The 19,581-nt window shown below is 40.9% G+C and overlaps 1 protein-coding gene across 1 annotated transcript in view; it reads right to left on the bottom strand.

Moving 5' to 3' along the window:
- DNAH12 (dynein axonemal heavy chain 12) overlaps positions 1–19,581 on the bottom strand; it is a 257,076-nt gene that overhangs the window by 190,239 nt on the left and 47,256 nt on the right. Inside the window, exons 10-17 of the mRNA XM_068253712.1 lie at positions 17,145–17,301; positions 12,328–12,419; positions 9,723–9,901; positions 7,768–7,903; positions 5,971–6,096; positions 5,389–5,523; positions 4,235–4,428; positions 791–1,028 (exon numbers count right to left, since the gene is read on the bottom strand). Of these exons, the coding sequence (XP_068109813.1) occupies positions 791–1,028; positions 4,235–4,428; positions 5,389–5,523; positions 5,971–6,096; positions 7,768–7,903; positions 9,723–9,901; positions 12,328–12,419; positions 17,145–17,301 (1,257 nt within the window). The remainder of the gene's footprint in view (positions 1–790; positions 1,029–4,234; positions 4,429–5,388; positions 5,524–5,970; positions 6,097–7,767; positions 7,904–9,722; positions 9,902–12,327; positions 12,420–17,144; positions 17,302–19,581) is intronic.

Here is a 19,581-nt window from a genome sequence, read left to right on the forward strand (position 1 = left end):
CCATTCAGCAGAAAAAGTCGCCCTGTGTAATACAATGTAACTATGGAAAGATGGATATCATTTTAAAGCTCTCTTTCTCCTCTTTCTGGCAACACCTAAATCGTCACCCTACGCCTTTCATTTTTCTCTATTTTTGCGATTGAAATCACGGCCGCGGCAATTTCAGCCGCGAAAATAGCGAAAACTAAAAGGCGTAGGGTGGCGGTATATATAACATTGGAAAGAGGAGAAAGAGAGCTTTAAAATGATATGCATCTTTCCATAGTTTCTGCACTGCTTGGAGTCCCTTTAAACAGACTCCTGCTTTTCCATACATTCATTACATCAAAACAAACAAAGTGCATTGTTTTATTTAAAGTTATGCATTTACGATGTGTCGTAGTTTTATTATACTTTAGACATTATCTACATAAAGAGGATGTTCCACAATTTCAGATCAACACTGAACATCTCTCAGCTGTGCCCAACAACTCCTTGCTGTCTAAAACTAAATGGAAAAAAAAATAATGGAAATTTTGTTACTGGCAAGTGAGGGCTCTCAGTGTTTTTGGGAAACAGAAGGGAGAAGACAGAGTTCCAAGCTGGAGAAGGTAAAGCCTCTATTTAGTTCCATTTGTGGTAGGGAGCTACCTATCTACCTTCCTACCATAGGAAACTGTCCAGAGAGTAACAAAGCCCCCTGCAGGGATCTTATAGTACCTACATCTAAAAAGATGTAAATACTGAAAATGTTGCAGGGATACATGGGCACGCTGTCCTTATTTATTTTGTCCTGGTATCACTTGCTTACCTTAAAGCCCTTGATTTGATCTATGATGGAAGAGCACATAGCTACTATGCGGCTTTCCTTCTTCTCTTCCTCCACTTTATCATCCGTCAGAGACCGGCCTCCCTTCTTCCTTTCCTGTTCTGCCTTCTTCTCCTTCTGCTGAAATAGCTTCAACATTTTATACACCTCTCGGAAGAATTCATCCACCTCAGCTTCCATGCTCTCTCCATTCAAATCAAGGAACGCACCATCAATCCATCTGAGGAACACAACAATAAAGAACACCAGTAGGTTAAAAATGGTAAAAGCTATTTAAACAGGGCAATATTAGTGGTGGACCTTCTCGGGTTATCAAAGGACTTCTAACTAGATATATTTAGTTACTGATACCTAAAGAGACACTGAAGTGAAAAAAAAAATTATGATATAATTATTTGTATGTGTAGTATGAATAATTACTAGAACATTAGTAGCAAAAAATGATATTCTCACATTTTTATTTTTTAGTTATATAGTTTTTTTTAATAACATTGCATCATTCTCTAATATTTGCAGTTGACACACTACTCAGCATTCTAAATGATTTTACAGAGCAGGCCAGTGAACTTTTGAACTGTTCTCTGCAAAGAAAAAGAAGATACAATTACTGACAGTTGAGATAACAAGCTTCAGAAGACAGAGCTCTCTACAACTTTGAAAGTCATGGAGCTCAATGGCTCTTTTGCATCGATAACAACTGGCGTTTCTTAACACTTCCTGTACTGGAAACAATATTAGACTTATGTCTCTGCCCCTAATGCTTTATTTCTTAGCTGTACTACACATACAAAATCATTCTATCATCATTTTTTTTTTCGCTTCAGTGTCTCTTTAAAGTGTACCCGAGGCAATGTGACATGAGGAGATAAACATGTGTATGTACAGTGCAAAACATATTAATAACCCGGCTGTTTTACTTGTTTTATGTTGCAGCTTGAAATAGTTAATTTCTAGGCATGGAAGTGACAGCTTCTGTCTTGTTGGTACCTTGTCAGTAATGAAGTAAAGATCACTGATAAGGAAATTACAGCCATAAAGTTTTCTTGGCAGAATAAAACTTCTGAGAGCAGAGAGAGATAAAATATATGAACTATTGGCCTTTTTCTAACTCTGGGACACTTAATAGGCTGGCACTGAGCAGAGGCACCAAATCATTCAATCTAGTTTGTAAATGTTTAAATATGAAAAACAACATCAGATATCTAAAAAAAAGGTCATTTTTAGGAGTAGGAGCATAAATACAATTGTTTATCTCATCAGTTTATTTTCACCTCGGGTTCACTTTAAGAAGAATTAAAGTTTGCGATGGGTACTTAACTAGTGCAATGTGCAGCAATGTGCATCCTGCTGTCCCTGACCGGTCAGGAAAATTCCTGCTCTAATGTTTATATTGTGTATTACTTGATATCTGTGACATTTAAACAAAAGTCATGTGATTGTGACAACAGCCAAGAAAACAACATGCAAGAGGACAGTCACAAAAGGAAGACATGCAGTAGTATGACCAAAAGTTACCTAAAGTGGGAAAAACCTGTGATCAATGCAGGTGCCTCATGCCATAAACAGTAATTGCATCTGGGTCCCTAAATCAAATCACTAGAGATGCTAATATGCTGCTGTGCAACAGTGTGAATACTGTGGATAATGTCAACATAAATGTCAATGTCAATGTAAATGATGATGCATAAGCTCCTTTAACCACTTCCGGATTCTCGGAGCGTATATACACGCCCCTGAATCCAGAAGTGTATACCATGGAAACGGCCGCTCGTATGAGCGGCCGTTCCATGTCAGTTCCCGGAGGGTGTCTCCGTGAACACCCTGCGAGCCGATCGGCGGCTCGCAGGGTAAATGTAAACACACGGGGAAGATCTTCCCCGGTGTTTACATGTATACGGCAGCAGCGCCGTAGAGGAGATCGGCGATCCCCGGCCTCTGATTGGCCGGGGATCACCGGCATCTGATAGGCTAAAGCCTATCCCATCAGGCGCAGGACGGATTTCCGTCCTGCGCCGCTCACAGGGGGAGGGAGAGGGAGGGAAGGGGAAGGAGGCCAGGAAGCGCTGCGGAGGGGGCTTTGAAGAGCCCCCCCCCCCCCCCCCCCCGCAAGCGCAAGCAGCCGGCGGCGATCAGACCCCCCCAGCAGGACATCCCCCTAGTGGGGAAAAAAGGGGGGAAGTCTGATCGCCCTGGCTGCTAGCTGATCAGTGCTGTGGGCTGGAGAGCCCACGCTGCACAGATCAGCATAAAATTTCATGGTGTGGAAGTGGTTAAGGTGCCAAAATTGTTTTGCAAATACAGTGGAAACTTGGTTTACAAGCATAATTCATTACGGAAACACGCTTGTAATCCAAAGCACTCTTATATCAAAGCGAATTTCCCCATAAGAATGAATGTAAATTCAAGTGATTCGTTCCACAATCCATAAAGCTATAGAAAAATATTTGATACAAAGGACTGTACTGTAAATAAAGCTGTAAACAAGGCTTTTACTATAACTATCACTATAACAGAATCATTGCTATCTGGTGGTTCTCCTCAACCATTTTTTGTGTAGCTTTAACAAGGAACTTATCCAATGACACAGTTACTTTTGAGGATTTCATGGAAATGTGACTTTGCACAGTCCCTACAAAGGGAGAAGAACCGTCAGCTTAGTTGTGATTATATGATGCTTGTAAATATTTTTGCTTGTATATCAAGTCAGATTTTCACAAACATTTTTGTTTGCATATATATTAAAGCACTCTCAAACCAAGTTACTCTCAATCCAAGGTTTTACTGTATGTACAAGTGTCCCTGAACACCCTCTAACTGCTTTTTAATGATTGGGCATGATGAAAAATGATACCTGAATACTACTGCTATACACAGTACAGCTTGCTTCTGTTCATCCTCCTTCCTCCCCTTCATAGATTAGAACAGACGCATTGTCATATGGCCTAACAGCATGTTTTGTATGGGTTTAGATTGTCCAGTACAATCAAGAAAGATTCTTTTGGACAAGAATTATTACAAGACTGTGTGGGCTTTGCATTATAAGGACTAGACAACTTCCAGTTTCACAAGGGTAATGTGGGAGTGTTCCTTCCACTCGCCAAGCACTGTCCAACCACCAATGCCGAATATTTTGCTCAGCTGAAAAGCTCTGTACACAGTTTGACAAAGGGCTGGTGACATGAAACAGTTGAAGAATTTTCCTAGGCAGAGTATGGTCTTCATCTAGGCTGGGACAATCACAAAGCACAGGACAGTGGGCACTCTCTCCCTGTTACTGATCCTTACACCCATAGAAACGCCATCAGTTGCCAGGTAACTACAAACTGGCAGTGAATGCACAGTTGCATCCATGGCACGTGTAAACTAGCAGAGTAAGCAGGCAACTGGTGGCAAGTAGATGTATAATAATAATTCACACATGCATACTTCTTTTCAGTCTTCTGCCATTTATAGATGAGAGCAAAAAGCTTCTGGTAGGGTTCAATGTTGGCTTTCAAGGTGTCCAGCTCTGGATAGGAAGTCAAGTCCCATTTATATAAAGCTTCTTCTCTGTTAATGTAAGCCACCACCTCCTCTGCATCTGCAATTCGCTTCTGTACAGTTCTCACATCAGTCACATACTGCAATGAGATGCAACATTACAAATAATGTACAAGGCTCTAAAGTATCTGGTTAAAATAATAAACTATAGACATTGAAGTATTCTCAGCTCTGGGTAGCAGAGATGTTTTTATTTATTTTTTCTCTTCACTGCAGTCCCCATGTCTAAGCATTTAAAAAGGAACTGTACTAAAAATAACATAATGGGGAATACAACTTCTTATAGTTTGACAATATTCATTTATAAATCATGTAGTTGGTGTTTGCTTTACATTCTGAAATTATCACAGGTGGCAACATCTTTAGTCCCGTCAGGTGATCTTTGTTCAATGTTTGTTTACTGAGAGTTCTAAAGCCAGTAGAAAATATAACTTGTCACCTGAAATGATCGGGGGTGGGCTTAAAAATTGCCTAGGCTAAGCATTCCTGGGAGGGTTAGGCTACATACCAATTTACACCAATATACAGATACTGTATATGAAGTGTTTCTGATGCTGATACCAGGAAAATTACCTTAAAAGTGATTAGCCTGAATCATTGGCGTAGCCCGAGGGGCCCTCCCTCCAGCACACTATTTGCTCTCTATTGGTCCTGTGCTGGAAATAATCACTTCCATAGATGCTTTAAATAGTAGTAATCATTCACAAACCGTTCCCCATCCCCTCCTTGCACCTCTGACACTGGGGTTGTCTTTGCCAGGTTTTGGTACGCTGTATCAATTGTTATGTATAGAGCACTTGGGGGGCCCCATGTAAAACTTGCACAGGGGCCCATAGCTCCTTAGCTACGCCATGGGCCTGAATAATTTCATGTATTCTACTATATGTCGCTACAATGTCTCTTTAGTGCTGCCTAGTAACAAGGAAATGCTGATAAATACGGATGACAAAGAACAAAGCCCTGCACAGCCTTATTCCACTGAACCATACTTCCTATGCCTTTACATATGAGGTCTGTTCACATGATATCGGAGACCCTACCTGTTGCATCATATCCAGCTCAGAACATTCTGCAAATTCCTCCATCCGACGTGACAGCTTCTCCAGCTCCAGCATCAGCTTCTCTCTCTTTGCCAGTAACTCACCCTCGCCTTTACGCTTGGCTTTTTCTATCAACTTTGAGAAAAAGACATGGCATGTGAGTAGTTAACACAGTTGCTGGTTTCACACTCAAAAAATGTTTGTATCAAATACAGAAAGTTTTGGGGTCTATACCACCATACAGATGACTCACAAGCATATGTATTGAGAATGCTATAATTAACGTGGTCGGCCAGACAGGGAACCACCTACGATGTGGGAGAGCAGGGTTTGAATCCTGGCTGCATCCATTGCTTAACCAGTAAGGATTTCCTACCACCCTAGGGCAGCCTACCGAGTGGCTGCAGCTCTCAAGGTGCTTAAATCTGACAGGAGAAAAGTGCTAACCAACTGTTGCCATTTCATTTCAAGAAGTACATCTAGGAAGATTCTCATTTATCCAGGCTATGGTACAGCTAGAAGAAATATAGAAATATGAAGTAAATAAAAACCTTGTAAGCATTATCCTTCAGCCTGACTTACCTCATCATTTGCATCAAACACAGGGTTAATATTCCGAGGCCACAATAACACTGTTGAGTTTAGCGCAATATCTTCTGGTGTGAAAAAATACACATCTAACAGATAATTCATTCTCCTTTGACATTCCTGAAAGAAAAAAAAATTATATATATATATATATATATATATATCTATATATATATATATATAGATATATATATCTATATATATATATATATATATATATATATATCTCACTACAGGAAAAACAGATATGCCATTTCAGTCTGTGGAGAAAGCATGTTTACCCACTTTGGTAGAATAGATCATGAATTATTATGTAACAGCCTCAGGCATTGATTGAGAGAGCCTTTTTTTCAGTTTCACATGCCCAGCCTGTTTTAAATAACCCAAAGCTTCTCAATGGGGCCTTTAGATCCAGTCTTTGACTTGCCCATTTCAGAAACCACCTGTTCTTCTCTGACATTGCTTTGTGGCTTTATTAGAATGTTTAGGGTCATTGTCATGTTGCAAGGTCCACATTGCATGGGCTTCAAGCTTCTGACAAACGTTTTCACATTCTCTCTAGCACCCTCTGGTACAGTGAAGAATTAATAATATATTCTATGATGATGAACTGCATGGCTACTGATGTGCACTATAAAAAAAACTGTGTCTTTGGTTTTCTCCAAACATGACTTTCCTATAATTCTCTTTGCATTGTCATGAACACATGATGAAGCACCTGCATAACACTAAACAGCTGTAGTACCGAGCTGTTAATTGCCTAGTACTCTCTCCTTGGCCATTTACCACCACTTTACACTTTAATGTGATGTGATGTACATTCATTCTATAGATCAGTAAAGTCACGATCCTGGGTGGTGCCCAGACTCCACATTAATATCTCTAGAAATCTGCAGGAGACTTCCCCATTCCTTCACCATGATCACATCCTTTTGATTATTATTATTATTATTTAGTATTTATATAGCGCCAACATCTTACGCAGCGCTGTACAGAGAATATAGTCTTGTCACTAACTGTCCCTCAGAGGAGCTCACAATCTAATCCCTACCATAGTCCTATGTCTATGTCGTGTAGTGTATGTAGCACAGTCTAGGGCCAATTTTAGGGGGAAGCCAATTAACTTATCTGTATGTTTTTGGGCTGAGGGAGGAAACCGGAGTACCCGGAGGAAACCCACGCAGACACGGGGAGAACATACAAACTCCTTGCAGATGTTGACCTGGCTGGGATTTGAACCAGGGACCCAGCGCTGCAAGGCGAAAGTGCTAACCACTACGCCACCGTGCTGCCCATTTTGATGAGGAAGGATCTGTCCTGCAGTGTCAGGTAAATGTAAGAGCCTGTTTCTGCACCATTGCCCAACCCGCTAGAGTGCCAAGTTTTCTGTCTTTTGTTTTAGCGGACATTATGGGAGTACCTTCTTGCTAATGTAAAGCTGAATATTTGAAAATACCTCCTGCTTTATGGACTGGAGAATTATATTTAGCATTTGAGTCCTTAGAGTCCTATGGGAGAAATGCGCGTTACAAATGTGATTGGATTAATGTATTGTATTATAGCTATTTTGTTGTACTGAAGAGGGGGCTCCTTTTAGCCCCCTCAAAAATCCCAGTTCCCAGTTCTGGTTCGCAATCCCAAGTTCTGGTTTACAATGACTTGATTGGATACTCTGTATAACACATGCAATATATATATATATATATATATATATATATATATATATATATATATATATATATATATATATATATATATATTCACAAAAATGAATTACTAAAGTATACGTACTGTAATCCGAGATTTCAGTTCTACAATACTTTTATTTTTAGCTTCCTCAACATATGCAATCTCTGCAATTACATCTTCAGTCGTTTCAGGGACTTTTAAGGCTTGTTCTTTAATCGTTTCAAATTCCGTGCAGATTCTGCCATAGGAGAGGAGAGGTTTCTTGTAGAATGAATAGAGGATGTCACATAACAGTATCATACTACAATACACTACAACCCTGCACTACCCTGCAGCACTATAATAAAATACAAAATAACATGTGAAACCTTGTAGTGTATTCACTTAAAGTTCAACTCCAGACACAATTTCTATTTGAGTTTTGAAGTGAAATAGGATAGATCCTGTGTATGTTGTCCATTGCTGTTTATATCTGCTTTGAGGAGAATTCTTTTAATTTCCCTTCAACCTCCCTAGTGGTATTGACGGTTATAGATGTCAATACAAAACATGCTGTGAACAGTATTGACATGCATACATGTCAATACTCTCCTGCACTGTATACCAGACCCTTGCTTGACACATTTTGGCAAGTTACAGTAAAAAAAGTTATGAAAATGAATTGGATCACCTTTTGCACAGAAATCCTGGAGGAATTGAATGCCAGGGAGGTTAAGAAAGGAAGTCTGTTAAATCTCTTCAACAGGGACAGACAGCAATAAAAAAAACCTCTTTTGTAGAATCACTAGACTGAGAACATTTGTCAGTATTTATTACAGTCCTTTGCCTTTTTCTTTGTGACACACATTGTGCTCACTGGCATCCTTGGTATCACTAAGTCAAGAAGTGAGGGGGAATTCTCCCCAGTAGGGACATAGATAGCAGTAATAACCTGGCAGATGCAAGAACTCTATTCCACTGAAGACAAAAGTAAGAGTTAAGTTTTGCCTTAAAGAGACTCTGTAACAAAAATGTCATCCTGTTTTCTACCATCCTACAAGTTCCTAAACCTATTCTAATGTGCTCTGGCATACTGCAGCACTTTCTACTATCACCGTCTCTGTAATAAATCAATGTATCTTTCCCCTGTCGGACTTGTCGCCCTGTGTCTGGAAGGCTGCCAACTCTTCCGTGCTGATCTGGTATGCACCCCCCTTCCAGGCCCCTCTATGCACACTCCCGTGTGTGTGTGTGTGTGTGTGTGTGTGTGTGTGTGTGTGTGTGTGTGTGTGTGTGTGTGTGTGTGTGTGTGTGTGTGTGTGTGTGTGTGTGTGTGTGTGTGTGTGTGTGTGTGTGTGTGTTATTTACATAAGCCAGCAGCGTCTCTGCTCTCTGATATCAGTGAGAGAAGAGAGCTGGATAAAAATCCTCTTCTGTAAAAAGGCTGTGAAAGGAGCTGGCTGACACATACTGAGGAATTACAGACAGGGCAGAGCTGTCTGCAGGAAGAAAGAATCAGCCTGTCACTAGTATTCAGTGGATGAGAGCTGCAGGGGGAAGAAGGTAAACACGCAAATTATCTCTTGAGATTCAAAAGGAAGGCTGTATACAGCTTGCTTGTGTATGGATGTATTTTCTATGTGTGGACATACTGTACATCAACCTACTTCCTGTTTTGGTGGCCATTTTGTTTGTTTATAAACAAACTTTTTAAAACGGTTTTTGACTACTTTTAATGCGGCGCAGAGCAGCGAGATTGTGACAGAGGGGAATAGGAGATGTTCCCTAATGCACTGGTATGTTTACTTTTGTGCAATTTTTACAATACAGATTCTCTTTAAGTAGCTGCCTCTCTAAAAATATTTACAGTATTTCATACCACAACTGAGTGCCTTTTATTTTTACACTTCCATGGTGTTTTTTCTTTTTACTGCTTTACATACACACAGGTTAGATTTACACAGCCTAAAAGCTGGAGTTTGTACAATAAATGCTGTTTATCAAGATTATTTCTACTTAGATGTTCAGAATTGAAGAATAAGAAAACAGTGACTATATCATGAAACCTGACCACTTACTTGTTGTTCTCCGATTTGTGGTCTGCCACCAATCTCTCTAATAGTACATTGGCAAAGCTTTTGGCCTTGTCTGCCAGACCTTGTTTCAGATCATCACAGTCCAGCTGCACCATAATGAAATAAGCCCGGGTGGGCAGTGCTATTATTTCCCTGGCCAGGCTGTGGAACTGCTCTATGAACTGTAAGGAAACAGAAAGAAAAAACAACAAATAATTCAGGGTGGATACATCTTTGCTTTACAAAGTACGTCCTTAAAGGGAACGTGAATTAAGAGGAATATGGAGACTGCCATTTTAATTCCCTTTTAAACAATGCCAGTTGCCTGGCTGTCCCGCTGTGCTTTACAGTAGGCTTTAGTTGTTTTTGACTAACACACACATGCAAAAAGCATGCAGCCAATGGAGTCATACTAGAATCAAAGCATCTGATGCATGCTATTCTGGGCAAGTGACTTAAAGTATTACAGGTAGAGCATCAGCACAGAAGTCAGGCAACTGTCAGTGTTTATTAGAGAATAAAGATTAAAGCCTCCACAGTCCTCTCGCTTCAGGTTCCCTTTAAGAGTCATGGCACATATTCGATAGCAGCAGTCAGTCACAGGTGCAAGTCAATATAGCAAATTCAATTCTGGGAAATCAGAGTAAAATACTATGATGAGATGTCTGCTGGGTATGCAGTGGAGTGGATAGGATGAACTATGTTCACTTAATTTGTAATCTATTACCATATAGGACATATTGGCTTTGCAGATGCATAGACTTGCATGCACACATCGTGGCATACCTTCTTCCACATTATCAGAGAGCACTGACTCCCAGGGTACTTAAACACTAAGTGTTCTGGATGGTCACTAGAAAGCCCTGACCCTTCCCTACCTGTTGATAAAACTGCCCACCCCATTGACCTGCCAAGAGCAAAGCTTGGAAGTGACAGAGGAAGAACAAGCCTTGGAGGTGACAGCGCATAATGATGATCATCAAGAGATGGCACTATCTGCAGCTTAGGTACCCAGGACTCTCAGCGTATGGGAGGGCACAGTTTTAGATACATTTTTAGAACATACATCTGGTATCAATTTCACCCTAAACATGCCAACTCTGAATTCATCATCCAGATCCAGGTGATGGAAGTTCAACATTTTCACTTGCTGTAAGATTTAACTCATTGGACAGGAAAGCCAGAAAGAAGAATATGGCCCTGAAGCATTTAAAATGAGGAGGACTTATAGATTACCAAATTACCAAGTAAGCAGAAATTTGCAGTTTCTGAAAATCAAATTCAATGGTCAATAGGTCCACCTAATAGTTATATACGGGGGATGGGGGTACATAATACTGCTATCTGAGGGAGGGGGGAAAAGACCACCTAATACCACTATATGGTGGGGGCACGAAGGCCACCTAACACTGCTATCCAGTGGCGTACCTAAGGAATTTGACACCCGGTGCTGATCATTTACAGACACCCCCTGAAAACAACCATTGTTTTTGACGGGAGGGTTGATGGGTTGTTGCTGCAAATTTTGAGGGGTTTGGGGGGAAAGGAGTCATCAGGATGTGGACGGAGCTAACCGTTAATAACTCTATAATCTATACAGTGTTGCAGAAAATGTCAGTGCCACTGGCTTCTTGTGGTAGGTACGTACGCCCCTGCTGCTATCTGGGGAGAAGGGCATACAAAATTCTAAGAGGGTGGGGGACAAAGTCCTCCTAAAACTGCTATCTAAGGTTTGGGGGCTCAAAGATCCTCAAAGAGTTGAGGACTGGGGGCATATTACTTTTCACTAAACCAATCAATTGTTAATACTGGGCAATCTGATCTCACAACGGACATAAATGATCATTCTGTTGGTCTAAATTATTTAGGTCTCCAGGTGTTGGAATCACTTGAAAACATTCATAGGGAAACATCAGAAAACCTGACAAAATATTTTATTTTATTTTTAATTTTTCCCATTGAATAAATGAAATATATTAAGAATATAAATTATCTAAAGCCTTCACCTTAGCCCTAATTGACAACCTAGTCTATAGTCATTATTTCTACACCCCTTAACCCTTATAAAGGGACTCAAGGCAATTTGCAAACACAAGGCATGTTGTGTAAAGTTGAATAAATAGATTGTCATACTCTTTGTTGGTCTGTTATCTCTTGTATTCTGTTACAGAGCTTGCTAAAAATATAGATATGGCTGCAGTTCTTGCATTGTGGGGATGACTGTTGCTTGTATTGATCTTTTTCTATTGACATCCAATGGCTAGTAAAATTACAAACTCACACCAGCCATTCAGTGTTGTCAATGGGGTATAAGCAGTCTCAGCAAGGGATCATAACAGGTAGTTAGTATATGAGGCAGCATCAAACCCTACCAGTAGCCCTGCTGTTAGAATAGTGCGTCAGGAAAGAATGATTATGTCTTCAGAATATTAAAAACTATTTTATATTATATACAAGCTGATCAGAGGAGGTTCAAGAATATGTATGGGGATTTTCTAGAACTCTGGAGTTCCTACGCATAGTAAAATAAAAAAACAGCTAAAATTGTGCCAAGAAACGTGTGTACCATGCTTTATTCTAAAGATTTTTTCTTTGTTTCCAGACATACCGCTATGTATTCATCAAAGCTGTGTTCTTCAGTTAGGAAAGTCATTACTTTCTCCTCTGCTGTACCATCCACAAGCCAGCTGAAACTTTCCACTAATACAAAAAAGAAAGATGTTAAATGGTGACTGAAATAAATGTTGTACTGCATTATACTGGTAAGGAGGAGGAAGGAAAGTTACAGACAAAACTCCATCTTGCTATCTGCAGACCAGCCCATAAACACTGCAGAGCAAAGCCACTGACAAGGTTTGCTCTAGGGTATGCCGATACTGCAGTGAAATAAGTTTCTCTGTTTACTGATGGTTAACATTGCCATAAGACACTCTCCTTAAAGTGTATCTGAGATGGCTTGAATCGCTGCATTTATACTTACCAGGGGCTTCCTCCAGCCCCATGAGGTGCCTGGGGTCTGCTCTCTTAGAATCCTTCCTGGTAGACTAGTCAGTCGCAGGCAATTGTGCGCTTCTGCACATGCGTGGCCTAGCCGTGCACTCATCCCCCGACGTGCTCCCGTGCCCAGGAGTGTTCTGCGCCTGCACGGTACTACTGCAAAGGCACAGAATGCTCCCGGGGAGGGGAGCTCGATGGGGGGTGTGCCAAGCTGCGCATGTGCAGAAGAGCATGGCTGGCCAGTCTACCGGGATGGAGTCTAAGAGGATGGAGCTGCTGGGAAGATAGGCGAGGGACCCCAGGAACCTCATGGGGTTGCCGCTGGAGGGAGCCCCAGGTAAGTATAAATGCATTGGTTCCAGCCATCTCAGGTTCACTTTAAGGTGGCCACTATTGATCCAATGTTTTTCATCCAATTTTACCAAATCTATGTTGTATAAGGGTAAATTTAGTGGAAATATTGAATGGATAATTTAGGCGGTCCCTTATATATCATAGAAATGGTAAGATTGGATGAAAAAGATTGGATCATTAGTGGCCACCAATATGCTTATATAAAACAATTCTCCCTGGCAGTTTTGGTTTTCAGGCAAGAAAGCTTGTTTGGTCTCATCTAACTGCCATCATAATCTGCTACATACCGGTAGTATTACGTATACGGTATGTATTTTGTTGGGGGAAAACACTGCTTAATTGTGTTTTTTTTTTCTTTTTTTGGGAAACCTTGCCTATTCACACTTTTATTCAAGGGCCCATTCACACTTAAAAGCGCAAAACGGTAGTGCGCGATTTAACACAGAAAAATTGCTGGACAAATACGCGTTCTTGGAGCGATCACGATTAGCGCTTCTATTGCATGCTAATTGCAATCACAAACCGTATCGTCGAAAAATGCTGCAGGTAATGCGTTTAGCGATTTCCGCTGATTGCGAATCCCAGCAATCGGCAGCAGTGAGATCACTGCCATATACTTACTATTGCGCTAGCGCTTTAAAAAGAGCTAGTGCTTCTGTTATTAACTGAACCACCCGCTAATCGTCCTAGTGTGAATGGGCCCCTATTATGTTTGTGGAGGATAAGCTGCCTATGGGCCTGTGCACATTGCCACATTGCTGAGCAGATTTTATCAATGCATACTTATGTGTGTGATACAGAGGGACATCAGACATAGGGCCTGATGCACAAAAGCCTGGTAATATTGCAGTGTACAGACATGCATTTTGATTGCAAGGTATAGTTGACTGGGGTCAGCGCCGCAACAGAACGTAACACGGTTGTGTAAAAAGCATGGGCTCTTGCATTGCAGAGCAATATGATAGTGCTACCAGGCTCTAATTATGTGGATTGGAGCCTACACTCTATCTAATTGTTTCTTGAGGAACTGCAAGATAATGATGTTTGGTTCACACCCTGCTGAATTCTGTGTTTTAGGGGTAACATGCTGCAAAATTGTTATATGAGGCATTCACTTGCCTACCGTAATTATAATTTAAAGAGACTCTGTAACAAAATGTTCAGCCTTATTTCTTTTATCCTATAAGTTCCTATACCTGTTCTAATGTGGTCTGGATTACTGCAGCCTTTTCTAGTTGCACTGTCTCTGTAATAGATCTAATCTTCTTGTCGAGCCAAAGAAGAATGCACTGTCTCTGCTGTGATAGGGAGAAGTTATGCACGCCCACTGCAGGCTCTCCTGTGTGTGTATGAGTCACAGGCAATGTCTCTACTCACAGCCAGCTCTCTGCAAGCCTGGTGGAGCCGAGACATTTCAAACAGCTGTGAATGCAGAGAGATCAGTGCAGAGCTCAGACAAGCAGCTAAGGCAACACATGGGAGTAACATTCCAGCAATCAGGTCACATTTGAGAGGAGCTTCTGCAAACGGGTACTTGCCCTGATGATGTATTTCCTGTTTGGCGGCGAGCTTCATTGTTTACAAAAACAATGAATAAAAAAGTGATTTTATCACCAGGAAAGCAGCGGGAGCAGCGAAAATGTCACAGAGGGGGCTAGGAGAAGACAGGCTGGTGCGTTTATTTATGTAAGAGTTTCAAAGTACAGATTCTCTTTAACCTATTTTGGTTCCTGGATGTAAAAACTACGTCCAGGAACCATGCGCGCTGCCGCGCGCTCCCGCGGCCGATCACGCGCGTGCACGTGCGCTCCCGGCCCGTGGTTCGTTAGCCAGGCAATCAGTGAATCGGGCTATGGTGCCCGATCACTGATTCCTCTCCCCCGCAGAAAAAGCGACAACTTCTCTCGGAACCTGCGCCTTTTCTGGCTGCTACCTCCCCCATGCGTCGCTCTAAGCGTATGTTACGCTTAGAGTGACATCATGTAAACAAACTCATGGCCGCCATCTTGTGGCCAAAAAGTAATACTACAACTAAAAGTAAAAAAAAATAAAAATGAACACACATTTACATTATAAACCTATTGTTTACATCCCACCCTCCCAAAACTACCCAAATAAAATGTTTAATATATAAAAAAAAAAACATTACAATAAAAAAAAAACATGTAAATATTTACCTAAGGGTCTAAACTTTTTAAATATCAATGTAAAGATGATATATTTCTATTTTTTTTTATTTTAAACTTGTAAATAGTGATAGATGCAAAACGGAAAAAATGCACCTTTATTTCCAAATAAAATATTGTCGCCATACATTGTGATAGGGACATAATTTTAACCGTGTAATAACCGGGACATATATGCAAATACAATACGTGAGTTTTAATTATGGAGGCATGTATTATTTTAAAACTATAACGGCTGAAAACTGAGAAATAATGATTTTTTCCATTTTTTTCTTATTCTTCCTGTTAAAATGCATTTACAGTAAAGTGGCTCTTAGCAAAATGTACCCCCCAAAGAAAGCCTAATTGGTGGCGGAAAAAACAAGATATAGATCAGTTAATTGTGATAAGTAGTGATAAAGTTATAGGCTAATAAATGTGAGGTGAACATTTCTCAAGTGAAAACGACGGAACGCGAATAGGTTAATGGCTCATACACACGGGGCACAACTGTTGCTGGAAACACATGGTGCGCACATGTTGCAGCGGCAATTGCCCCGTGTGCATGAGGCGCACACCCGAACTGTTGCCGGAGAGAGCAGTTGCCCTGCGATTGAAAAGTTCAATCGCCGGCAACTTCTGTCTCCGCAACTGTCGCTAGTCCGCCACGTGTACTGCATGTGTATGTGCAGACTAGCGACAGCTACCCACAGCCAGAAGGGAGCTTCCGGCGGGGGGACGAAACTTTCGGCGATAGCTTCCGCCGCTTCTTTGCCTGTTGGCCAGAGACGTGTAGACAGCTGTCGCTCAGGCGGAGCTGTCGCCGAGCTGTTGCGCACCCATCTTCTACTGTGTGCTAGCAACAGCTACAACGGTGCCTTGTGTGTATGAGGCTTAAGAAGTGAATGATGTTGAATGTGTCTATTATGTCTCATAAGGATGTTTGTATGGCAACGCTGTCTCTGAATTACATTGCTGAAAGGTTAATGTAAATTTGACTCCACCCATCATGGCCACAACCACTTTTCTTATTGACTCCTTCCTGGTACCCAGAGGGGCCCAGGATCTTTCAGGTTCCTACCAAATCCCCTGAATGTGCCTAAAAGCATACAATAATGAGCTAAAAAAGGTATTTTATGTACCGTATGTATTTCCTGCTCAGTTTCACTCACAGAACGTAAGGGGGGGGGAAGGGCTGCACTGTGAGGGGTCAGGCTGTACTGCATTGTACAGTTTCAGCACTTAAGGGATACCTGAAGTGCCATGTGACATGATGAGATAGACATTGGTATGTACAGGGCCTAGCACACATAACTATGCTGTGTTCCTTTCTTTCTTTCTCTCTCTGCCTGGAAGAGTTAAATATCAGGTATGTAAGTGGCTGACTCAATCCTGACTCAGACAGGAAGTGACTACAGTGTGACCCTCACTGATAAGAAATCCCCCTTTTTTTCTCTTTTTTGCTCTCAGAAGTCATTTTCTGCTAGGAAAGTGTTTTATAGTTGGAATTTCTTAGCAGCGAGGGTCACACTGTAGTCACTTCCTGTCTGAGTCAGGACTGAGTCAGCCACTTACATACCTTTTATTTAACTCTTTCTGGCAGAGAAAGAAAAAAAGGAACACAGCATAGTTATTTGTGTGCTAGGCACTGTACATACACGTCTATCTTATCATGGAACATGTCAGTTCGGGTATCCTTTAAACAATGTACATTTGTTTATGGTTGAAAAGAACAACAAAATCAATTAGATGTTTATTTGCAAGGTCCAATGTCCTGAGTGTCACCAGGATAGGAAGTGAGAGAAGACTACCCTCACAGACAAAAAAAAAAAAAAGGCGCAGGTTATGATGATTATAGGTTCACTCTATACACAAGCAAAATATATAGCTTTATGCACTTTAAGCTTACCATAGCCTTGAAAATGTGTCATTGGGTCCTTTAAGTTATGGCTGACTGCTTCTTTCAGCTTCAGAACAGCAGACTTGTTGATGTAGTCAGACAGTTTGGCCTCTATAACCTGAGCTGTGGTGCTGCCAGATAACCAGGACTGCACTGTTTGAACATTCTGAAAAAGTATATTATAGTCTACAGTTGTTTAACTGCTCATACACATAACATTATTTCAGCTGCCCATAGACTTAAAAAAGCTCACTGGACCTGCAGGTGATTCAATAGGTGAGCTATTGTTTGTACACAAGATCACCAATGGACAACCGAGTAATACATTTTATGGAAGTCCCGACTTATTCAGCTCTAGGTGCTCCAATCAGATTAGAGATGTGAGGACTCCCACAAAACATATTATACAGTGCTTAATTAACATCTTTAATTAATAAATTACAGGTTGTATAATCAGATGACAAGCCAGAGAAGCTTACCTAGAGTTGCAAGCAGAGCAACTCATTCAAGTAATTACAAGTGTAATTTGATCTTTCAACTGTGACAGCACAGAAGAGCAGCTAATTTGTAAACACAATATGTTAACCCTTTGTCTGCTTCCATGAAAGCAAGAAGTAGACACACTGCAGATGTATTGCAGGAGTTCTGTAAGCTGCAACAAAGAAATGTTTTTCTTAAACGTTATTATAATGTTGCTCATAGAACAGAGAGACAGTTCTGAGTTCAGGTGCGCTTTAAGTAGTACAGGTTATGTTATCAGATGGCAAGTTAGATTACATGTCAATTTTATGCTTCTTAGCATCTTTCTACTCCTTGAATTATTGACTTTTGTCCAGCCTACTCTGGAACACAGGACAGTGAATACTGATTTTTTCTTCTGGTGAGCAAACATCCTCAAAGCCTATGAAAGGCTTGTTATCCAAGTGGAAAAGGGATAATTCTCTCTACCTGCAACCTCGATGGTTATCTTGACGCTAGTCTTGATGTTAGTTGTTAGTGGTTTAAGGCTCGGTTCTTATCTGCAGTCAGACTACATGCAGCCAGTAAGAGCGGACAGATTAGGGTCTGATCCGATGGTCGGCAGTGGTCTGGCTGGAGCTAGGGCAGATGCGTTACTTCCTTAGGCTATATGGGGGACACATTGGCTTGCCCGGATTTTTGCGGATGGCACAGTTGTGTGGCCTGCTTACTGCAAAGGAACCAATATATAAGATAGGAGCCGTTCACTCTCAGTTTTGTGATGAGCAGAAAATGGACATAAAATGTCAGTTTTCAGCCTTACTGTTACTCATATTATTGTTTTGAAAACTTATCACATTTAAAGATTCAAAGTTCTGTCTTTTTTCTGTTCACGTTGTTTGACTTTTACTGACATAGTTTGAATGTTTAGATCAAGTAACTGACAATCTATCCTACACCATTTCATTTTGGGCCCTTTTCCACTAGAGCGTTTGCGATTGCTTAATCGCAAAACCGCAAATTGCTAGTGATTTTAAAATCGCTACAGTTTGCTATTTAACATAGGAATCGCGGTAGGTAATTTCCACTACCGCGATTTGTTTTTTACTCAATCGCAATCGCGTCGCGGAACGATTTTTGCCGCGATTTTGCTATGCAGTGCATAGCATAGCAAAATCGCAATCGCAAACGTCGGGAAATCGCCACGAAATTTTGTACATTTGCTGAATCGCAATCCTTAGCGTTCAGCGTGAACGCTAGCGACTGCTAGTGGAAAAGGGCCCTTTCTGAAGGACTGATCAGAAATTTCCACCACTCCCGATCAACTTTTATTGAAAAAAATATGAAATTTAATCTTCTCACTCAAAAAAAAGAGGAAAAAAATACCTTGAATTTTATGAACAACCCATCATTTTTTTATCATAAATGGAAAATTTGAATCTTTTTATAGTATCACAAGTGGTCACCTTTAGGGCCCTTTTGCACTGAGTCCAACAATATAATCGTAATGTGATGCTTTGATATTCCTATGTGGCTTTCACATTGATTGTGGTGGGTTCAGTGGCAGTGAGGCATACTGTTATCATACTGTATGGTCGCACTGCATCATTACCGCGTGACAGAATTTTTTTTGCCTACGTTGGGTTGCGATCTTATTGCAGCTGACTCTGTGTGAACTAAGTCTTAAATGTAACTTTTAAGCAGTATGAGCGCCCCTGTTAACCATTGCAGTTCTGGGATGGTTCTTAATACTTTATCAAGTTTTATCTAAATGCTAACTCCAAGCACAGTTATATGGATATGAAGTGACATATAAGTAAGCAGGATCCAAACGTTAGCTTTTGTAAAATGAGGTTTCTGCAGCTAAAGGCCAGATTTTAAATATTCAGTCTTATGTCCTGAAGCAGCCTAGATCAAGAAGTACTGTATATAGCAGGCTCTGTGGACAGGGCAGCAGCTTGGTATCATTAAGGTTGTTTGGACAAAA

Source organism: Hyperolius riggenbachi, chromosome 9, assembly GCF_040937935.1.
Source record: "Hyperolius riggenbachi isolate aHypRig1 chromosome 9, aHypRig1.pri, whole genome shotgun sequence".
NCBI classification, from domain to species: Eukaryota; Metazoa; Chordata; class Amphibia; order Anura; family Hyperoliidae; genus Hyperolius; species Hyperolius riggenbachi.